Source organism: Hypanus sabinus, chromosome 8, assembly GCF_030144855.1.
Source record: "Hypanus sabinus isolate sHypSab1 chromosome 8, sHypSab1.hap1, whole genome shotgun sequence".
Lineage (NCBI taxonomy): Eukaryota > Metazoa > Chordata > Chondrichthyes > Myliobatiformes > Dasyatidae > Hypanus > Hypanus sabinus.
In genome coordinates, this window is record NC_082713.1 from 114,718,912 (window position 1) to 114,740,926 (window position 22,015).

At 45.2% G+C, this 22,015-nt stretch overlaps 1 protein-coding gene across 1 annotated transcript in view; it reads right to left on the reverse strand.

The window, feature by feature from the left end:
• Nucleotides 1-22,015, reverse strand: part of dcn (decorin) — a 78,191-nt gene that overhangs the window by 18,086 nt on the left and 38,090 nt on the right. The window contains exon 3 of the mRNA XM_059977641.1: nucleotides 6,723-6,835. Within this exon, the coding sequence (XP_059833624.1) occupies nucleotides 6,723-6,835 (113 nt within the window). The remainder of the gene's footprint in view (nucleotides 1-6,722; nucleotides 6,836-22,015) is intronic.

Sequence of the window (22,015 nt, forward strand, 5' to 3'; positions counted from 1 at the left end):
GGGGTAGAAACTCCCCTTGAGCGTGGCAGTATGTTCTTGATCTTAAAGACCTCCTGCATGATGCAGGGGGAGGGGAGTGAATGACCGGGGTGGGACGGGTCTTTGTTTATGTTGGCAGCTTTCCTGAGGAAATTGAGGGGAGGCTGATCTGAGTGAAGTTGTGATGTGTCACAACTCTCTGCAGTTCCCTGCGGTCTTGGGCAGAGCAGTTGCCGTACCAAGCTGTGAAGCACCCGGATAGGATATGGTGCATCTGTAAAGACTGATGAGAGTCACTGGGGACATGCCGGATCTGCCTAGCTTCGTGAGGAAGTAGAGGCACAGGTTGGCTTGGCTTCTTGGCCTTTGGATCGATGTGGCTGAACCAGGACAAGCTGATAGTCTGGATCCTGGAACTCAGTTCCTAACACTGTGGACAAACCTCCAAAGAACTGCACTGGCGCAAAGAAGTGCCTCACTGCCACCATCCACAAGGGTAATTAAGGGTGGCTATAAACACTGGTTTCATTAGAGATGTCTCCATCCTGAGGGAGAAATGATTCATGATGTATGTAGCTGGTGACAGTACTTTCCAGCAGCCCTAACCATGGGATGGACAATCTCCAATTGGATCTCAATCCCGACCCCTTGCTTTCCCATCGTTCCTCAGGATTAATAGCAACAGGAAAAAAGACTTTTAAATGATGTGATTTGTCAAAACAGACTTTTGTTCCATAAACATGGGCATGACAATTGAACTGCTTGAGGAAAGACTTGGACTGCTCATCGAGTGTTTATTGTGGTAGCGAATCTCCGCCCTTAGGCTATGGAGATTGTTGCATATGATCAGCAGGGAGTGGGCAGATTTTGTTTTGATATTAAATGGATATGTAGTAAGTGCAGGAAAGTATGACACGAATTTACCACCAATCCTGTTGACTGATGGAGCAGTCAGAAGAAGCCAAAATGGCCTAATCCTGCTCTTATTTCTTATGGCTTTAGGACTTCACAGTTGCAGACTCCACAAACCACCCAAATTCTTCCAGGAATTAAAGATTAGTCCAGTGGCCCTGGGCATAAACAACATCTGGGAGAAAAGCCACTAAAATGGAGGCAGAAAAATGTTTACCTTGGGGCATAAATATGAACAAGTTTAAATTTGAGTAATTAATCTTGCGTTAGAGGCACAGTAGTGCAGCTGTTAGGTTAACACTATTACAGCGCCGGTGACCTCGGTTCAATTCCGGCCGTGGTCTGCAAGGTTTGTATGCCCCCCCGTGACTGAGTGGGTCTCCTCTGGAAGCTCCAGTCTCCTCCCACATTCCAAAGACTCAAAATTCAAGATGGTTTAATGTCATTTCCAGTACACAAGTATAAAGGAGAACAAAATACTCCAGACTCGATGCAACACCAAAGCAAACACAAAGACAATAATAGAAAATTCACAATAAATATAAATACATAAGATACCTTATGTGCATAGATTGATTATATGTCAATAAATTGACGTGATGTTATGTATGTAACCATGGTGGGAGTTAGTAAGTTGTGGGCACTGGAAGGATGGAGATACTTGCCCCCAGGACATCCTCAGCCTGTGTTGGTCATTGACGCAAAAGACACATTTCATTGTATGTTTAAATGTACATGTAACAAATAAAGGTAATCTTTTTTTAAAAAAACACACCAAAAGGGGTGATTGATAAGTTCATGTCCTAAGGTAGAAGGAGATGAGTTATACAGCTCTCTTTACATGTACATGCAGGTAAACTCTTTGCATGATTATGCAGAAAGTTTAAAGTTAATAACTCATCTCCTTGTACCTTAGGCCACAAACTTATCAATCACCCATCTGTGCACCCTTTCTGGAGGTCCAAGATCTGTTTGCTCCACGACCACTGGACTAAGTGTGTAAATGTAGGAGGGGACTATGTTGAAAAATAAACGTGCTAGGTTTTCTGAAATTGAGTCCTTCTACCTTAGGCCACAAACGTATCATCAATCCAGTATATTAATTCTATCTCACTGTACTGCTGCCACAAAACAACACATTTCACAATGTAAGCCAGTGATAATAAACCCTATTCTGATTCTGAATCCTTCATCACAATACCCTAGATGACAAACCATAATCCAGTACTTTCATATTTCCTGTCAATGCTTTGATTTTCCAGCAATGAATGTGAAATCCACTGGAGATAAAGGAAGGGCCTGTTTGAGTAGGAACAGTAGTTGGGGGCCAGGAACTATACAACAAAACCTTTCCAAATACCTCTAGACTTGGCAGCCAAATGCTCTTCTGTGCTTGGAGACAGTTACCTCACTTGTGGTTTGGTACCTTTAGCCGACAAAAAAGGAGACAGACATCTCCCTTCGGAAATGATGTGTATTTTGGCTTCAATAATCTTTGACTAGGAGACAGACAATTACAAAATAAGCTAAAGCTATTTAACTCCATGAGAGGGGCTGGCCATATGGTTTCTACAGCCTGCTCTACCATTGAGTAAGATATTGGCTCACTTACTCATCTAATCTCCATCTCCTTTAATTTTCCAAACGTCCAAAAATCTTTATTTTAGCTTTAACTCCTCAGCTATCTGGATTCCAAAATTCAGAAGATTTACTGTTAGCTGGGTAAAAACATTCCTCCTCCTCCTTTCTCCATATCTATAGTCCATAGACCCACACTGGCCAGCCTGAGAGTTGATCATCACCTTGTGATACGGACAGGCCACTGCACAGGAGCAGAAAACGCTGTGGAGGGTTGCAAACTCAGCCACCTTCATCATGGGCACTAGCCTCCCCACCACTGAGGACATCTTTAAAGGACAATGTCTCAAAAAGGCGGCATCCATCATATAGGACCTCCACCACCCAGAACGTGCCCTCTTCTTGTTACTACAATCAGGGAGGATATACAGGAACCTGAACACACACACACACACACTCACACACACACACACACACTCACTGTCTTGAGGAACAGCTTCCTTCACTCTGCTATCAGGTTTTTGAATGGACTAATTTTGGCTCACTATATTTGGCTTCTTTAGGCACTACGTAATACACCCAGTAGCCACTCTATTCATGCTTGTTAATGCAAATATCTAATCATTCAACCATGTGATAAGAACTCAATGTATAAAAGCATGAAACTTCAGCTAATTGCGGCAGCAACTTAACTGGGGCAAAATGTATTGGTCTCGATGTGTCCCAATTAACCAGAATCCACTGTATATTTTATACTTCTCATTATAACTTATCATACATTTCATTTATTACACTCTACTGCTGCCAAACAACAGATTTCATGGCATATTTCAGTGATAGAAAAACCTGATTCTGAGTCTAGTGAATCCTTCGAAGAACTCTAGAGAGTTTCAACAGCAGAGGCAGCAACTCTCATCAAACCCTCCTTAAATAAAATAATTGGGTTTTCGCCTCAAGGTGGTGTAGCCTGTGAAATACAGTAAACTGCAGACACAAGAGACTAGAGGCTGGGATCTGGAACAAAGAAATGAGCAGCTGGAAGATCTCAGCAATACACACAAAATGCTGGAGGGAGTCAGCAGGCCAGGCAGCATTTTGTTTGTAGCTGGAACATCTCTGTGGGTCAAGCAGCATCTGTGGAAGCAAATAGACAGTTGATGTCATCTCGACATCTGGGCATCATCTGGACATTTCCCTTCACCATTGCTGCTATCCTGCTTTTTCCCTCCAGCAGCTCATTTACCTCTTCTCTGGGATATAGACTAAAAGATGATAGACTAAGGAATGAAAGCTTCTTGTCTTTCAATGGCTAGCAGGCACTTGGTGGGCCAAGTGGCCTCCTCCTAACATCTGCTTCCATCCCTTGAAACCCCTGCATCCTTCATAATCCAAAGGGATGCAGATTCCAATGTGTACATTTAGGTAAAGACTAGGTGGAAATGACATTCCTTGAATTTTTCTAGTGAACCACAAGAAAACACTTCCATTATCACATTCCCAGATCCCAGCATTTTGTTCCAAGATTCTTTTGAAACCAATTTAAAATTTTTATGCTAAGTGCTGTTCCCTGTGTTGATTAGAGCCAGCCTTTGCTCTGTCATAACCCTTGCCTGCTTCTCAATAGGAACGATGTGAGAATGTACCAATTCCACCACACATTCAGCTCCTTGCCACAGTTGTTCAGCTTATTGTAAGAATGGAACACGAAGAACACACATTCCTGTGGTCAATGACAGAAGTTGCTGGTCCCCATGGATGAGGGCTGGTGACCCCCAACCCACGAGTCCTGTGGGTAAGGCCAATGTGAGTCCAGAGGGTGAGTTCAGAAGTCAAAGTCAGTTCCCAAGATTGGCGAGTCCTGGGTCAATACCCAGAGTTTGGCAGTCCAGAGGTTGAAGCCCAAGGATGAGTGAGTCCAGAGGCTTAAAGGTCAAAGACTGAAGTTCGTGAACTTGGGGATCAAGGTGCAAAGGTCAGAGCCCTTGGCTTGACATGTCCCAGTGATCAGAGGTCTGTGATTCTGCAAGTCTGGACCAGGGAGTGGAGTCCCAATGTCTGTGAGTCTGAGAGCCTGGAGCCAAAGACTAGTGGTCAAAGGCTTGGAAGATGCTTGTCTTGGGGTTGGAGGCTTTCCTCGCTGTTTTTGAGTGTGGATGGAGGGTGCCATTGTTGTTGTGGGCACGCTACATTGGCACTGGAACGTGTGGCGACACTTGCGGGCTGCCCCTGGCACCGCCTTAGGTTGCATCAGTTGTTAACACAAACAACACATTTCACGGTATGTTTCAGCACACTTGTGATAGAAGCAACAAGTAATAATCCCCCTGTCCACCGAGCAAGCTCCACTGGTGTCTAAGGAAGTCTTGGGAATCACTGGAGCACCTGAGTCGCCAAAGCATTATATCCAAGTGTGGTAACCGCTCTGCCCAAGACAGCAACTAAGTGTGGGGAGTTGTAAACACAGCCTAATCCATCAGACAAACCAGCCTCCCCTCCATTAACACTGTAGACACATCCTCCTACCTCAGGATAGTGGCAAATATAATCCAGGAGCCCTCCAACTCCAGACATTCTCTCTTCACCCCTCCTTCATTGGGTGGAAGATGCCATGGTAGCCATGAGTTTAGCACGATAACCTTAGAGTCCAAATCTATCCCCATTCTGTAAGGACTCTCTGGATACCTTTCTCTGGTCTACCTCAGATTTACCTAAATGTATAGGCTGGAATCTACATCCCTTAGGGTTAAGAAAAATGCAGGGTTTCAAGGGAAGTGAAGCAAACATCCAGAGGAGGCCATTTGGCCCATCAAGTGCTTGCTAGCCATTGAACAGTAGTAAGCTTACGTCCCGTTTATCATCTTTGTTCCCCATGGCGTGTGTGGGTTTCCTCTGGGTCCTCCGGTTTCATCCTGCAGTGAGAAGGCGAACCATCTGGGCGAAGTGGTCGTTGTAAATTGCCCCGTGATTGGGTTAGGGTTAATCAGGTTTGTAGGGGCTTGCTGGGACAGCACAGCTCGAAGGACCAGAAGGACCTATCCTGTGCTGTATCGCTAGAATAAAATACAACAGAAACTTGAGAACACACCCCACCAGGCACTAGGACAGCTTCTACCCTGGGGCCCTTTGACACTCGTACAAGAAAGAAGGACTCGTGGTCTCTCAGGCCACCTCCTCATGCCCCGTGCACTTTGTCCACCTGCGCTGCACTTTCTCCATAATTGTAACACTCTATTCTGCATTCTGTTATTGTTCTTGTTCGGGAGGCAGGGTGGAGGTAAGTGGAGGTGGAAGGCACTCCTTCCCTTCGCTAGCCTGCAGGTCACCCTTGGGCAAGGCGTAGCACCCGCTTAGCCCCCTGATCAGGGGAGCAGGTGATGGACAGTTGTATGAGTAGCCGGTGCATATCACAGGTCCTGGTTATGTGACCACTGACATGATGCAGACAAGCGCTGAGGGATATTGATAATGGCTAGGGTTGCCCGCCTTGTAAAGACGCTGCCCAGAAGAAGGCAATGTTAAACCACTCCTGTAGAAAAATTTACCAAGAATAATCATGGAAAGACTATATGATCGCCTGTGTCATACAACACGGTGCAAGCTGCCTCAGTGTAATGATGTATGGAATGATCTGTCTGGATGGCACACAAGCAAAGCAAATACTTGGTCAAAGTAACCATGAGTAAGCAATTACTAATGAATAGACAGGATCGGGGCCAGTGTGGACTGGTACTTGATGGTCAGTATGCTGCATCGTTCAATGACCCTTCTCCGGGGAGCCTCAGGTACTGGCGTGACCTTTGAGTTGGGGTGAGCAACTGGAATGGACACACACTCAAGTGTCCTGTGCCTGGAGATTTAATGACCCTTGGATAGCGTTAACAGCACCAGCGTTTGCAGTTCAATCCCTGCTGCTGGCTGTAAGGAGGTTTGATGTTCTCCCCATTACTGCATGGGTTTCCTGTGGCAGCTCCAGTCTTCTCCCACATTCCAAAGATGTTTGGTTAGGGTCAGTAAGCTGCGGACACGCTACATCGGTGACACTTGCGGGCTGCGCCCAGAACATCCTCAGACTGTGTCGGTCGGTGTGATAGAGCTAACCTTCATCATAGTCTGAAGTGTCACCAGAGATCAAGGGATGCACGAGCCAAGTTGAAAGTGAGACCTCAACACTGCTGTTCACACCTACAGCCAAACTACCCTCTGTGATCAGCTCAGGAACGAAAGCTGAAAGTCTGTGTCGTCATCCCACTTACGTGAAGGTTCCTCAGATTCTTGAAGTCATTTTCCTTTATCTCTGTGATCTTGTTATTCTGCAAGTCAAGCATGGTGGTATCTTTGGGAATGTTCTCTGGGATGGTGGAGAGACCTGTTTCAGGAGAAAGATTAAAAAGTCTTTACTTTAAAGGACATATGCATCCCATTAAAGAATTTTAGTTGTTACAGTGGTGGAAGAATCCCAAAACACCCATGATGGAGACTTCGAATGAAGGACTGTAAACTGAAATTAATGCAGAAAAGTTTTACAAGGATATTGCCAGGACTAGGGGGACTGAGTAATAAGGAGAGGTTCGGCAGGCTGGCACTTTCTCTTTGGAATGTAGGAGACTGTGAGGTGTATGAATACAGTGTGCGTGTCCCTCATGATTTCATACACCTTCATATGGAGGTGTATGAAATCACGAGGGACACGCACACTGTATTTTTCTCCGCGGTTGTGGAATCAAAAACTAAAGGGCAGAGGATTAAGGTGAGATGGGAAAGATTTAATAAGAACTTGAGGGACAACTTTTTACTTTCTTTTACACAAAGAGTGGTTTGTGTGGGGAATGATCTGCCAGAGGAAGTGGTTGAGCCAGGCACAACAGCAAGTTTTAAATGACCGTTGGATAGGTACATGGATTGGAAAGATTTAGTTTATGGGGCCAGTGGGACAGATGTGTATGGGAATTTGATCAGGACTGACCAACTGGACCAAAGGGCCTCTCTTCATGTGGTTAAACTCTATGACTGAAGTATTTCAGTCAATTTGAGCACTGCCAGCTCCTGAAAACAGCCCTGAGTGTTCGACCTGAAATTTTATTTTAATGATGTTGATTGAGAGATTATTATTAACCATATAACCATATAAGAATTACAGCATGGAAACAGGCCATCTCGGCCCTTCTAATCCATTCCGAACGCTTACTCTCACCAAGTCCCACTGACCTGCACTCAGCCCATAACCCTCCACTCCTTTCCTGTCCATATACCTATCCAATTTTTTTTAAATGACAATACCGAACCTGCCTCTATCACTTCTACCGGAAGCTTGTTCCACACAGCTACCACTCTCTGAGTAAAGAAGATCCCCCTAGGATTCAAGTGCAACCCGTCCTTTTTGTTTTAGGGGTTAACACGAGGGGGAACTTGTTATTGACCAAGTCAGTAAAGAATTTCAGATGCATTCTTCTGAAATCAGTCTGAAGTTCAAGGTAAGTTTATTAATAAATATATATGTGTCATTGTATACTTCTCAGAGATTCAGCATTGCTGATGGAGGAGAAATGGAGGGACACCAATGCTTCAGCTAAAATTAGAGTTAATGATAATGTGCAAGTTTTTCAGTGATGGGCCAAGTCAAAAGATTTCTCTTAGCCCTCAAATTATTCTGCAAAGGTAGCACAGTGGCGCTTAGCATAACACTTCACAGCACTAGTGACCCTGGTTCAATTCTCACCGCAGTCTGTAAGAGGTTCGTGTTTTCTCCCCGTAACCCTGTGGGTTTCCTCTGGGTGCTTCAGTTTCATAGAACATTACAGCACAGTGCAGGCCATTCAGCCCACAATGTTGTGCTGACCTTTTAATGTACTCCAAGATCAATCTAATCCTTCCCTCCTACCTATTCTTCCATCTTTCTTTCATCCATATGTCTAAGAGTCTCTTGAATGTCCCAAATGTTTCCGCTTCTACCACCGCCCTTGGCAACACGTTCCATGCACCCACTACTCCCTGTGAAAAGGAAATAGCTTACCCCTGACATCCCCCCCTATAATTTCCTCTAATCATCTTCTATTATGCCCCCCTCATATTAGTCATTTCTGCCTTGGGAAAGAGCTTCTGGGTGTCCACTCGATCTATGCCTCTTCACGTTGTATACACCTCTGTTTCAGCCTTCTCTCAAATTCGCACCAGTAACCAGTTGTGGGCATCCTATGAAGTATAGCGACACCCCAGTACATCCTCGGACTGCGTTGGTTGTTACATTTCACTGGATGTGCCTGTGACAAGTAAAGCTAAACTCATCTAATCTTCTGCTGAACTGCTGGAGGATTGCCGGGCCGTGGGTTGAGGGAAGAACAATAACACTCGTGGATATAAAGGCGATAAGGAAATAGCAAAGGGAACATTGACTGTTTACTCTTTGCCATAGATACTGCCCTTCATGCTGAGTTTCTCCAGTGCTGCGTGTTTGTTCCTTTGGATCTCCAGTATCTTATACTTAAAAAGAAGAATTACTGCCCTGGGTGCTGTCAAATTTTCTCCACTTAAGATTTCAGAACACACATTTATCAAGTCCTCCAGTTTATTTTGGCTGCGGGCAGGAAAATCTTTTCAGTGCTGGAACCTTCCTGCCCAGTAATCTGCTGCCTTAACAGAGCCCGGCGTTGAACCTGAGTGGAACCGGTGATATGCAGGGGGTATGGCTTCTTTCAAAGGGACGCTTTCAGGCGAGACATTAACCAAAGAAGCTCTAGCTTTCTCTCGCAAAGGAGGAAAAGCATTCTGTTCCATTCCTGATGACATATATTTACTTAATCCAACACAGACATGAATACAACCCCAGGAATTAATGTTAACTTAGAACATAGAACAATATTGCACAGAACAAGCCCTCCAGCCGATGTAGTTGTGCTGACCTTTGAACCGACTCTAAGGCCAATTTAACCCTTCTCTCCCACATAGCCCTTCACTTTTCTATCATCCATGTGTCTATCTAAGAGTCTCAATTTACCACCACTCCTGGCATGGTGTTTCACACACCCACCTCTCTCTGTGTAAAGAACTTAGCTCTGACATCCCTCAGTACATTCCTCCACTCACCCGAAAGTTAGGCCCCACCTATTAGCCATTTCTGCCCTGGGTAAATGCGTCGGCTACCCATTCAATCTATGCCCCTCATCATCTTGTACACCTCTGTCAAGTCCCCTCAGGTAGGTTAAAGTTGAACAATTTAAATTTCTGTCATAAACTACTGATAAAATAAAGTGTTTGATCAAATTTTAAAAGGAGGAGGTCATTTGGCTCAACACTTCCATACATATCCTCACAGGCCTCCCCTTGACTTTATTTTCTGCGATTAACAGATCTCAATACTTGCTCCTTCCATTAGTTGCCCAACTTGTCACTTAAACACGTCTCTGATGTTCCAAGGTCCAAAGTACATTTATTATCAGAGATCTGTCTTCCTCACAGACGGTCACAAAACAAAGCAGGCAGTGGAACCTATTCAAAGAAAAACATCAACCCCCCCCCCAACCAAAAAAAATCACGCTAATGGCAAAAAAAGAGCAAAAAAAACGGAGAATATAAACCACAAAATCGAAAGAACCCAGGCATATTCAGTTCAGCTCGGCGTTCGTTAACTGCAGGACACCCCGATTCAAAATCGACTGAAAAAGCAACAGAGAAAGGAGCATCCAGAAACACCGACTACAATCCAATCCACAAGTGGTGTTGGCTAAACATCGCCCGAGATCCAGAACTCCAGCACCATCCCCCAACGGCATCGAGGGAGAGAGAGCATTCAGAGGGACCTACCACCGCTGGCAGCAAAGTGCCGAACCCCTGCTCGCATTCTGCACTCGCCTCAATGATTTCAATCTTCCTCCGGGCTTTAATCGGCGAGATCAGTGAGAAATGGAGTCGAACACGGGCTCACACCCTGCCTCCAGGTTTCCCGGCCTCACACTTCACTCAGAGGCAGCAAAGCGCTAGACCACCCAGTTGGCCCAGTAACACACCAAAATGTTGATCACAGGCTCCAACAGTGGCAGAAAAAGAAGACATAAAAGAGGTGAAAGAAGTAGTTTCATGAACTGTCTGGAGGGTGTCACCCTTGGTTCATTTTTGCTGGCACCATCTTCTTCTCCATGATGTTTGTCCTTCCTCTCTCTTCTCAGCATTCCATTTTCCAAGGGTGGCTGGGACCACCAGAGAATTATCCATTTCAGATGAGCAGAGAAAGTTTAGGGGAGATGTCTGAGGGAGTTTTTTTCTTCAACAGGAAGCAGTGGGTGTGTGGAATGGTCTACCGAGTGTGGTAGCAGAGGTAGATACATGAGGCACATGGAGGGTCATGGGCTGTGTAGGAGGGAAGGGCTAGGTTGAATGTAGATTATTTTCATTTATTTATTTGTTGAGATATAGTGCATAACAGGACCTACTGCCCAGCAACCTCCAATTTAATCTGAACTAGCCCAATCAAGGGACGATTTGCAATGACCAATATACCTACCAACTGGTGCATCTTTGGGCAGTGGGAGGAAACCGGAGCACCCGGAGGAAACCAACACATTCACGGGGCGAGTGCACAAGCTCCTTAGGGATAGCAGCGGGAATGCTATAAAATCGGCACAACATCGTAGGCCAAAAGGCCGGAGCTGTGCAATCCTGATTCCGATTCCTATTCATTTAGCACGTATACACTGAAACTTACCGTGAGATGTCTCATTTGCATCAATAACCAACACACCCCAGGACGTGTGGGGGGCAGCCCGCATGCTCTATGCTCTCCTCCCTGGAAGAAGATAGTTCTAAACTCTCCCTGATCCATTAAACCCTCGCTTCCATTCACCAGCTGACAAATCAATTGTGTGGCATTGGCTGTCTGTAGCACAATGTACACGAAAACCTATATACCTATATTTTACTTCAGCATAACAAGGCTATAATTACTCCCCAGTCAACTCAATGATAAAGTTAAACACTCGCACCATGTTCTCAATCTTACTTGTGCCACTGTTGTGCTTTTCACACCTGTTGTACACAGAACAACTTCATTTGCCATATAATGCTCTATTAGAGCTCAGGTACAGTACCGATCAAGCCTTTCGGCCCATCTAGTCCCTGCTGACCATCAACCACCCATTTATTCTAATCTTACATTCATCACAATTTTCATTCTCATCATGTCCTTCAAAGAAAGAGTCAGCTTTACCTGTCATACGTACATCGAAAGGTTGAAATATCCTCTGAAATGTGCCATTTCGCATCAAGGGCCACCGCAGTCCAAGCATTGTGCCTGCAAGTGTTGTCACGCTTCTGGTACTAATTTAGCATGCCCACAATTTACTAACCCTAACCGTATGTCTGGAGTGTGGGAGGAAGGTGCATCACCCAGAGAAAACCACGCGGTCATGGGGAGGGCTGTCCTGACTCACAGTGGCTGGAATTGAAGCCTGTCTGGAGATTGTGCTGACCCGCTACATGACCGCACCCACGACCCATACACACAAGTTTCTACCACTTGCCCACACAGGAGGTGACTTACAGCAGCCAAGTACCCTTCCCATCTGCACATTTTTTGAGATGTAGGAGAGTATCTGGGGGAAACCCGTGCAGTCTCAGGGAGAATGTGGGTGTCAAGATTGGAACCGAGCAGTGAGGTTGTAGTAACTCAATGATCTCCGTCACCGTGTCAGAGAGAAACGCCCTTGCTACTCACCTCAAATAGGCCTCGGATCACGCCAAATATCCCAGTTAAACTTTTAGTTTCCTCAAAGCCTAACAGCAGAAATAAAATCCGAACCTAGACAGCCCCTCCTCATAAGGAGATTCAGATTAATTCATCAGGTGCACATGGAGACACACAGGTAAGTGCGCCATTTGGGTTAACCGGGGGGGCGGGGGGGTGCTGGGGGCAGTCCGCAGGTGTTGCCGCACACTCCGGCGTGAGCATGGCGCACCCACAGCGCTCAGCTTAACAACACAGAACACAACAAACGGGCCGGAAATAGCCTCACCCCTCTCCGACACCATCACATCCTTCCCATATTACCAGATTAGCGATGCCCTGTGAAATGCAAGCTGTTCGTGTCAGGGCAGTGATGGTGGAGTGGAGAGGAGAATGAGAAAACAAACTTGCCTTCACCCTCCTTTCCCCACATGGAGAAGGCGATGAAGCATGCTCAGGAAAGGACACCAAACAGAGAACAGCTCACAACGTCTGTGCCCAACATGATCAAACAAAATCTTTTCTGCCTGTACATGAATCACGTCCCTCTGTTCCTTGTCCATCAAACAACCTCTTAGACACCACTACTGTACCTGATCCCAGCTCTCCTCCGGCCTCCGGCACCCTATTCCAGGGGCACATCACTCACCAACTAATGAAAAACTCACCCTGCACATCACTTTACACAGTGAAGGGAAATAAAGACAAAAAAAAACACCTGTAGAAGAATATTCACTCAGTTAAGGGACTTGCAGGAGATCATCTTCATCCATAGAACTCATTCCTGCTTGGAAGCATTTGATTCCATCGCTCCTTTACAAAGCCAAACTGCCCCGGTAGATGAGAGCTTGCTTAGGTGGTGAACCAACCCTTCAACTACCTTTTGCTGGACATCTCTGAGATCCAGGATAAACACAGCTGTAGATAATTGCATCAGTGCAAAAGTGGGAGATAACACACAGAAAATCTGCCCCTGAAATCGTTTGATACAGATGGTAAGTAATTGGATTCGGTGAAATTCCAACGGTCTCCAACCGTGCAGAGACAAGTGCCTAGAAATGTATTCACAAAGCTGGGAAATGTGCTCTGCAACAAAAATATTTTGTACACTTAAGAGATTCTGCAGATGCTGAAAATCCAGAGTAACACACACACACAAAATGCTGGAGGAGCTCAGCAGGTCAGACAGTATCTTTGAAATGGAATAAACAGTCACCGTTTCGGGGTGAGGCCCTTCATCAGAAGCAGGAAAAAGCCAGAATAAAACGATGGGGGGGGGGGGTGGTTTGGGGAGGAGTACATGCTGGCAGGTGATTGGTGAGACCAGGTGAGGGAGGCAGGTGAATGCGCTGGGTGGGGGGGGAGAGGGGAGGGAGTGAGAAACTGGGAATTGATAGGTAGAAAAGGTAAAGACAAGCAATGAAGGAATCTGATAGAGGAATACGGTGAGCATGAGAGAGAAGGAAGGAGGAGGGGAACCAGAGGGAAGTGATGGGCAGGTGAGGTGAAGAGGGGGGCCAGAAAAACAGAGAAGGAGGAAGGGGAGAAACTATTTGAAGGTTTGTCTTCCCACAGTGAGCCACAAGACAAAGAAATACCATGAAGAAAACAGCAACGAGGGGTCACAGTTTAAGGATAAAGGGGAAGCCTTCTAGGACCGAGATGAGGAAAAACTTCACACAGAGAGTGGTGAATCTGTGGAATTCTCTACCACAGGAAACAGTTGAGGCCGGTTCATTGGCTATATTTAAGAGGAAGTTAGATATGGTCCTTGGGGCAAAAGGGATCAGGGGGTATGGAGAGAAAGCAGGTACAGGGTTCTGAGTTGGATGATCAGCCATGATCATACTGAATGGTGGTGCAGGCTCGAAGGGCTGAATGGCCTACTCCTGCACCTATTTTCTATGTTTCTAAATACCCAAGTGCCAAAAAAAAATGGCACAACGGTCAAAAAAATATGAAAAACTCAACATCAAACCACAGTCATTAAAACAGCCTAGGAATGAAGCAAGATACAGTGAGGGGAGAGAGGGGAAAGGGGTGAAACTAGGGATTACAGATGATGAGTTGACTAACAGACAGACAGACATACCTTATTGATCCCAAGGGAAATTGGGTTTCATTACAGCCGCACCAACCAAGAATAGTGAAGAAATATAACAATATAAAACCATAAATAATTAAATAATAATAAGTTAATCATGCCAAGTGGAAATAAGTCCAGGACCAGCCTATTGGCTCAGGGTGTCTGACACTCCGAGGGAGGAGTTGTAAAGTTTGATGGCCACAGATAGGAGTGACTTCCTATGACGCTCAGTGTTACATCTCGGTGGAATGAGTCTCTGGCTGAATGTATTCCTGTGCCTAACCAGTACACTATGGAGTGGATGGGAGTCATTGTCCAAGATGGCATGCAACTTGGACAGCATCCTCTTTTCAGACACCACCGTCAGAGAGTCCAGTTGAATCGTGCAAAGCTTTGTAAAGTAGATCTGGTATCGCCGGAAAACAGACCTTTCAGGTCAACTTGTCCACGTTGACCAAATTGTCTAATGGAGCTAGTTTCATAAAGACCTAAACCCAAAGTGTTTACCGCTCACCACCCTCCACAGATCCTGTCTGACCTGCTGAGCTCTTCCAGCATTTTATGTGTAACTGCAGATTCCAGTATCTGCAGTTTCATGTGTCAAGAACTTCCACAAATAACATTTTGTTATTCTGTATTTTAAGGTTACTAACAGATAGATTATGAAATAGATATTTATTACTTATTGAAAACAGTAAAAATTTTCAAAATTTTAATTCCAAGTATGCCTGGGTTAGGGTGGGTGAATTGTGGGCATGCTGTGCACTAGAAGCAGGTGTGGGCTGCCCGAGCAATCCTTGCTAATCTGATTTGATGCATTTCTGTCTGTTTTGATGTATGTGTGACAAATAAAGCTAATATTTAAAACAAATATTTAAGAAGCTAATTTCTTTTAATTATGAAGAGATCTATTAAATAAGCAATTAATTAGATAATTCAGCAACTATGTGACTTAGTGCTGTAATTCTTGGAGCTGTGTGACTGGATTTCACTTCAGGGACAGATATTGCATTCCACGATGGACATGGATGGTAATGGGAGATCAGTCAGGGATTAGCATTCAAATAAACACATCGGCGAAGATCTCCAATACCATCCAGGAATCAGTAAAATCTCTGCGTTTACTCGTAGGGCCTGAATGGAATTAAACTGGACAACACTTCACTCAGAACTGAGCCTGAAGCTACACATCTAGTCTCCCCAATTAAAACTGGCTGTGACAGTGGATATTATCTGGCATCAGAAAGGTTGCTAGGCAACCCCATTGTGATTGATTCTGCACATGATGAAAAGATAAAAGGTTAGCTTTATTTGTCAGATGTACAGTACCGTGCAAAAGTCCTACATGTAGATATATATAGAGTTAGGAATCCTATACATACATACACACATATATATGTGTGTAGCTAGGGTACTGAATTTGTCAATGTGGAGCAGAGAGCAAGTTTGTAAATCTGGCGGAAGTAAAGGATGTTGGGAATGGTGAGGGTGGAGCGTTGTGGGAAGGGTGTGGAACAGGTGGCAGAGAAGGAGTGCCAAGAGCGAGGGAGTTGGCATTGGTGCAGACACCCAGCCCTGAGACACGTGGCAAGGTCATGTGATTCCAAAAGACTGGTTTAGTGATCATTGCAAAATGTCTCTCAGGTGCTTCCCGCTCCCTCCCCCTTTTTCTCAACCATGATTCCCTCTCCCTGACCTCCTTAACAGTTGCGTGGACCAACAATTGCTCTGAGCAGGAAATTTTTACATGGCCTGAAAACCATGTGGTACTTTAATAAAACAGTATATAAAGGAAAATTCCAGCGTTCTGGCAACAAAGGTTATGTGTGTGGGAGCATCGCAGTCACTGAGCGACTGAGCGTTTGCTCAGCTTAGAGGAAACAACAGTCACTCCCAAAGCAACACACAGAAAATGCTGGAGGAACTAAGCAGGAGAGGCAGCATCTGTGGAAATGAATAAACAGTCAACGTTTCAGGCAGAGACCCTTCTTCAGGACTGTAAAAGAAGAGGGAAGATGCTAGAATAAAAAGGTGGGGGGAGTGGAAGGAGGCTAACTAGAAAGTGATGGGAGAGGTAAAGGGCTGGAGAGGAAGGAATCTGATAGGAGAGGAGAGTGGACCATAGCAGAAAGGGAAGGAGAGGGGTCCCAGGGGAGGTGACTGGCAGGTGAGAAGAGGTAAAAGGTCAGAGTAGGGGAGGGGGGAGATTTTTTTAACCAGAAAGAGAAATCAATGTTCATGTTGGAAGTTACCCAGCTGGGATATCAGATGTTGCTACTCCACCCTGGGGGCTGGTTTCATCATGGTACAAGAGGAGGCCATGGACCAACATGTTGTAATGGGAATGGGAATTGAAATTAAAACGTTTGGCCATGGCGAAGGTCCACTTTTGGCGGATGGAGTGGAGGTGCCCAACAAAGCAGCCACCCCCAATTTATGACGCGCCTCACCAACGTAGAGGAGGCTGCATCAGGAGCACCAGACACAATAGAGGAAATCATCAGACTCACAGGTGAAGTGTTTCCTCACCTGGTAGGACTGTTTGGGTCCCAGAATGGAGGTGAGGGAGGAGGTGAGTGGGCAGGTGTAGCACTTTGGCCGTTTGTTGGAATAAGTGCTGGAAGGGAGATTAGTCGGGGAAGAATGACTGGGCAAGGGAGTCACGGATGGGGCAATCCCAGCGGAAAATGGAGGGCGGGAGGGAAGGTAAAGAGATATTTGGTGGTAGGATCCCTTTGGAGATGGCGGAGGTTGTGGGGGATGATGTGTTGGATGCAGAGGTTCACAGGGTGGTGGGTAAGGACAAGGGGAACTCTATCACTGTTAAGGCAGCAGGAAGATTTGGTGAGTGCAGGTGTTCGGGAAATGGAGGAGATACGGGTGAGGGTAGCATCAATGGTGGAGGAAGGGAAATCCTGTTGTTTGAAGAAGGAGGACATCTTTGAAGTCCAGGAAAGGAAAGCCTCATCCTAGGAAGAGATGGTGCAGAGATGAAGGAACTGAGAAAAGGAACCGGCATTTTTACAGAAGACAGGGTAGGAAGCGGTATAGCAAGGTAGCCGTGGGAATTTGCAGGTTTATAAAAGATATCAGTCGACAGTTTGTCTCCACAGACAGAGACAGAGATCGAGAAAGTGAAGGGAGGTGTCAGAATCAAATCCAGTGAATTTAAGGTCAGGGTGGAAGCAGGAGAGAAAGTTGATGAAATTATTGAGTTCAGCACGGGTGCAGGAAACAGCACCAAAGCAGTCAGAGAATTTTTCATGTTAGTGGTCACTTCTGACTGGGAGGTTTTACTTGGTATACACGATTATAGGGTATTCATGTGAGCTCTCAACTGCAGACACATCGTCACACTGGTTGTACTGAATTCTCACACCACAAGTCAACTCAAGAACGATAACAGGTTAGCACTTCAGGAGAATGGCTCTTTCCTTAGAAGAAAGGAAGAGTTCACTAAAGGTAAAGGAACAGATAGGGAAACAGATCCTGGAAAGGTGTAATAATAACAGTGACGGGAGATTTTAATTTCCCAAATATCGATTGGCATCTCCCTAGAGCAAGGGGTTTAGATGAGGTGGAGTTTGTTAGGTGTGTTCCGGAAGGTTTCTTGACACAATATGTAGATAAGCCTATCAGAGGAGATTTGGTATTGGGAAATGAGCCTGGTCAGGCGTCAGATCTCTCAGTGGGAGAGCATTTTGGAGATAGTGATCATAATTCTATCTCCTTTACAATAGCATTGGAGAGAGATAGAAACAGACAAGTTAGAAAAGTGTTTAATTGGAGCAAGGGGAATTATGAGGCTATCAGGCAGGAAATTGGAAGCTTAAATTGGGAATAGATGTTCCCAGGGAAAAGTATGGAAGAAATGTGGCAAATGTTCAGGGAATATTTGTGAGGAGTTCTGCATAGGTACGTTCCAATGAGACAGGGAAGTTATGGTAGGGTACAGGAATGGTGGTGTACAAAGGCTGTAATAAATCCAGTCAAGAAGAAAAGAAAAGCTTACAAAAGGTTCAGAGAGTTAGGTAATGTTAGGGATATAGAAGATTATATGGTTAACAGGCAGGAGCTTAAAAAGGAAATTAGGAGAGCCAGAAGGGGCCATGAGAAGGCCTTGGCGGGCAGGATTAAGGAAAACCCCAAGGCATTCTACAAGTATGTGAAGAGTAAGAGGATAAGTCATGAAAGAATAGGACCTATCAAGTGTGACAGTGGGAAAGTGTGCATGGAACTGGAGGAAATAGCAGAGGTACTTAACAAATTCTTTACTTCAGTATTCACTATAGAAAAGGATCGTGGTGATTGGAGTGCTGACTTGCAGCAGACTGAAAAGCTTGAGCATGTAGATTTTAAGAAAGAGGATGTTCTGGAGCTTTTGGAAAGCATTAAGTCACCAGGACCGGATGAGATGTACCCCAGGCTACTGTAGGAGGCGAGGGAGGAGATTGCTGAGCTTCTAGCGATAATCTTTGAATCATCAATGGAGATGGGAGAGGTTAAGGAGGTTTGGAGGGTTGTGGATATTGTTTCTTTATTCAAGAAAGTGAGTAGAAGTAGCCCTGGAAATTATAGACCTGTGGGTCTTAATTCATTGGTTGGTTAAGTTGATGGAGAAGACCCTGAGAGGCAGGATTTATGAACATTTGGAGAGGTATAATATGATTAGGAATAGTCAGCATGGCTTTGTCAAGGGCAGGTTGTGCCTTAGAAGCCTGACGAAGGGTCTCGGCTCAAAACGTCGACATTGCTTCTCCCTATAGATGCTGCCTGGCCTGCTGTGTTCCACCAGCATTTTGTGAGTGTTCCTTATGAGCCTGATTGAATTTTTTGAGGATGTGACCAAACACATTGATGAAGGAAGGGCAGTAGATGTAGTGTATATGGATTTCAGCAAGGCATTTGATAAGGTACCCCATGCAAGGCTAATTGAGAAAGTAAGGAGGCATTGGATCAAAGGGGACATTGCTTTGTGGATCCAGAACTGGCTTGCCCACAGAAGGCAAAGAGTGGTTGTAGATGGGTCATATTCTGCATGGAGGCCGGTGACCAGCGGAATGCCTCAGTGATCTGTTCTGGGACCCTTACTCTTCATGATTTTTATAAATGACCTGGATGAGGAAGTGCAGGAATGGGTTAGTAAGTTTGCTGATAACACAAAGGTTGGGGGTGTTGTGGATAGTGTGGAGGGCTGTCAGAGGTTACAGCGGGACATTGATAGGATGCAAAACTAGGGTGAGAAGTGGCTGATGGAGTTCAACTCAGATAAGTGTGAAGTGGTTCATTTTGGTAGGTCAAATATGATGCCAGAATATTGTATTAATAGTAAGATTCTTGGCAGTGTGGAGGATCGGAGGGATCTTGGGGTCCTAGTCCATAGGATGCTCAAAGCAGCTGCACAGGTTGACTCTGTGGTTAAGAAGGCATACAGTGTATTGGCCTTCATCAATTGCGGAATTGAAATTAGGAGCTGAGAGGTAATGTTCCAGCTATATAGGACCCTGGTCGGACCCCACTTGGAGTACTGTAGTGAGTTCTGGTCACCTCACTAAAGGAAGGATGTGGAAGCCATAGAAAGGGTGCAGAGGAGATTTACAAGGATGCTGCCTGGACTGGAGAGCATGCCTTATGAGAATAGGTTGAGTGAACTCGGCCTTTTTTCCTTGGAGCGATGGAAGATGAGAGGTGACCTGATAGAGGTATATAAGATGATGAGAGGCATTGATCGTGAGGATAGTCAGAGGCTTTTTCCCAGGGCTGAAATGGTTGCCACAACAGGACACAGGTTTAAGGTGATGGGAAGCAGGTACAAAAGAGATGTCAGGGGTAAGTTTTCTACTCAGAGAATGGTGAGAGCGTGGAATGGGCTGCCAGCAACAGTGGTAGAGGTGGATACGATAGGGCCTTTTAAGAGATTTTTGTATAGGTACATGGAGCTTAGAAAAATAGAGGGTATGGGGAAGTCTAGTAATTTCTAAAGTAGTGACATGTTCAATACAACTTTGTGGGCCAAAGGACCTGTATTGTGCTGTAGGTTTTCTATGTTTCTATGTTCCTCATGAACAACACACACAAAATGCTGGGGGATCACAAGAAATATATCTTGGAAGTAAATTATATTGCGAAAGGGAACAATGTCTGGTCCAGGAATTCATCAAAGTGCCTGTTTGATTAAATTAATATTCATGGTCCTATCACAGGTGTGCTTTTATTTAACCTGTCTTTGTTACAGCATAACCCCAATTATAGGTGTGCGCTACTATGTTGTCAAGCCGAGGAGTGGTGGTGGGGACAAGCTCCCACTACCTAAAAGTGCTCCTCACGGCATGCACCTCAAATGGCCTCTGACAACCAGGTCCAACTCCAGGTCTTCTCGTGTGGCTTAGCCTCTAAGCCTGGTGGAACTGTTTATACTGACAAGACAAGGAGAAGGCAGGCCACCTAAGAGAGGGAAAACTCTGATTTCAAACCTCCACTGCCTTGTGGCCATACCCACTTATGGGAAAGGCTTCGGGAGTAAACCCTGAGGACAAATCCGGAGCTGGAGTCCCTAAGACAGTCTGACATTGCCTTCAACCTCGTTCTGTCAACTCCTGCGATGACATTGGTGTCAAGTTGTATCAGTCCTTGTCCTTCCCTGGACAACATCGGTAGCATGGAGAGAGGAAACTTGCTGCTTGGGCAACTGCTGGTCTTCCGTACAACCCTGCCCAGGCCTGTGCCCTGGAGAGTACACTCCAAGACTGTCCAGGCGCAGATCCATGGTCTTGCGAGACTAATGGATGCCACACGCACTATGATGAAATACTCATCTCAAATCGCTGATCTCACTAACTTCAGAGAGAATCTGCCAGTATTTTTCAGTGTGGAGTTGTCACGTGGCACATTTTCCTCACTGGTTACAACTGCACGACCTGAGGATTGTCACTCAGACCGGAAGAACCTCACACACGTAACAGGCACAAAGTGTCAGAGGAACTCAGCAGGTCAGGCGGCATCTATGGGGAGGAATAAACAGTCGACGTTTTGGGTCCTGATGAAGATTCTCCACATGGAACATCAACTGCTTGATCTACTGCATTCCTCTGGATTTCCAGCAACTGCAGAGTTGCTTGCGTTTATCACTTGGAACAGATGGCTTCACAGTCTAGTTCAAAGCAAATTTATTATTAAAGTACATTTAAGTTACGATATACTGTACTACTCTGAGGTTCAATTTTTACAGGAAAAAATTCAATAGATTTAAAAAATCTATACATAAACAGACTGACAAACACCAATGGGAAAATAAGAAAAGCTGCAAATAAAAAACAGCACTGAGAATATGAGTTGTAAGGAGTCTGTCAGTTGTGCAATCACTTTCAGGATCGAGGTGATTGATGTTATCCACACTAGTTCAAGAGCCAGTCCAGCTGGAATATCTCCAGTTGTTCTTGACACATTATCTATATCTAAGATTATCAAATATATATTTTCTTGACAAAATATTTGGCCCCAGGAGCAGTGTGTTTAACTACTGCTCTGAATGTTAGCCTGGCTCCGTTTCTGATGGATGATCTCATCCATTTCATCCTCATCCAGTCCCTCCCTCTCTATGATGCACAGCTTACAAACCACATGAAGCACAACTTTCCCTCTTACCAACTGTCATCCATCCAACCTCTCTACTCCCCAGCTTTGTACATCTGTGACCCCTTTTCCAGGGGTCTTACTAGGCCGTGCTCCCAGCCTGGAACACGGTAGTG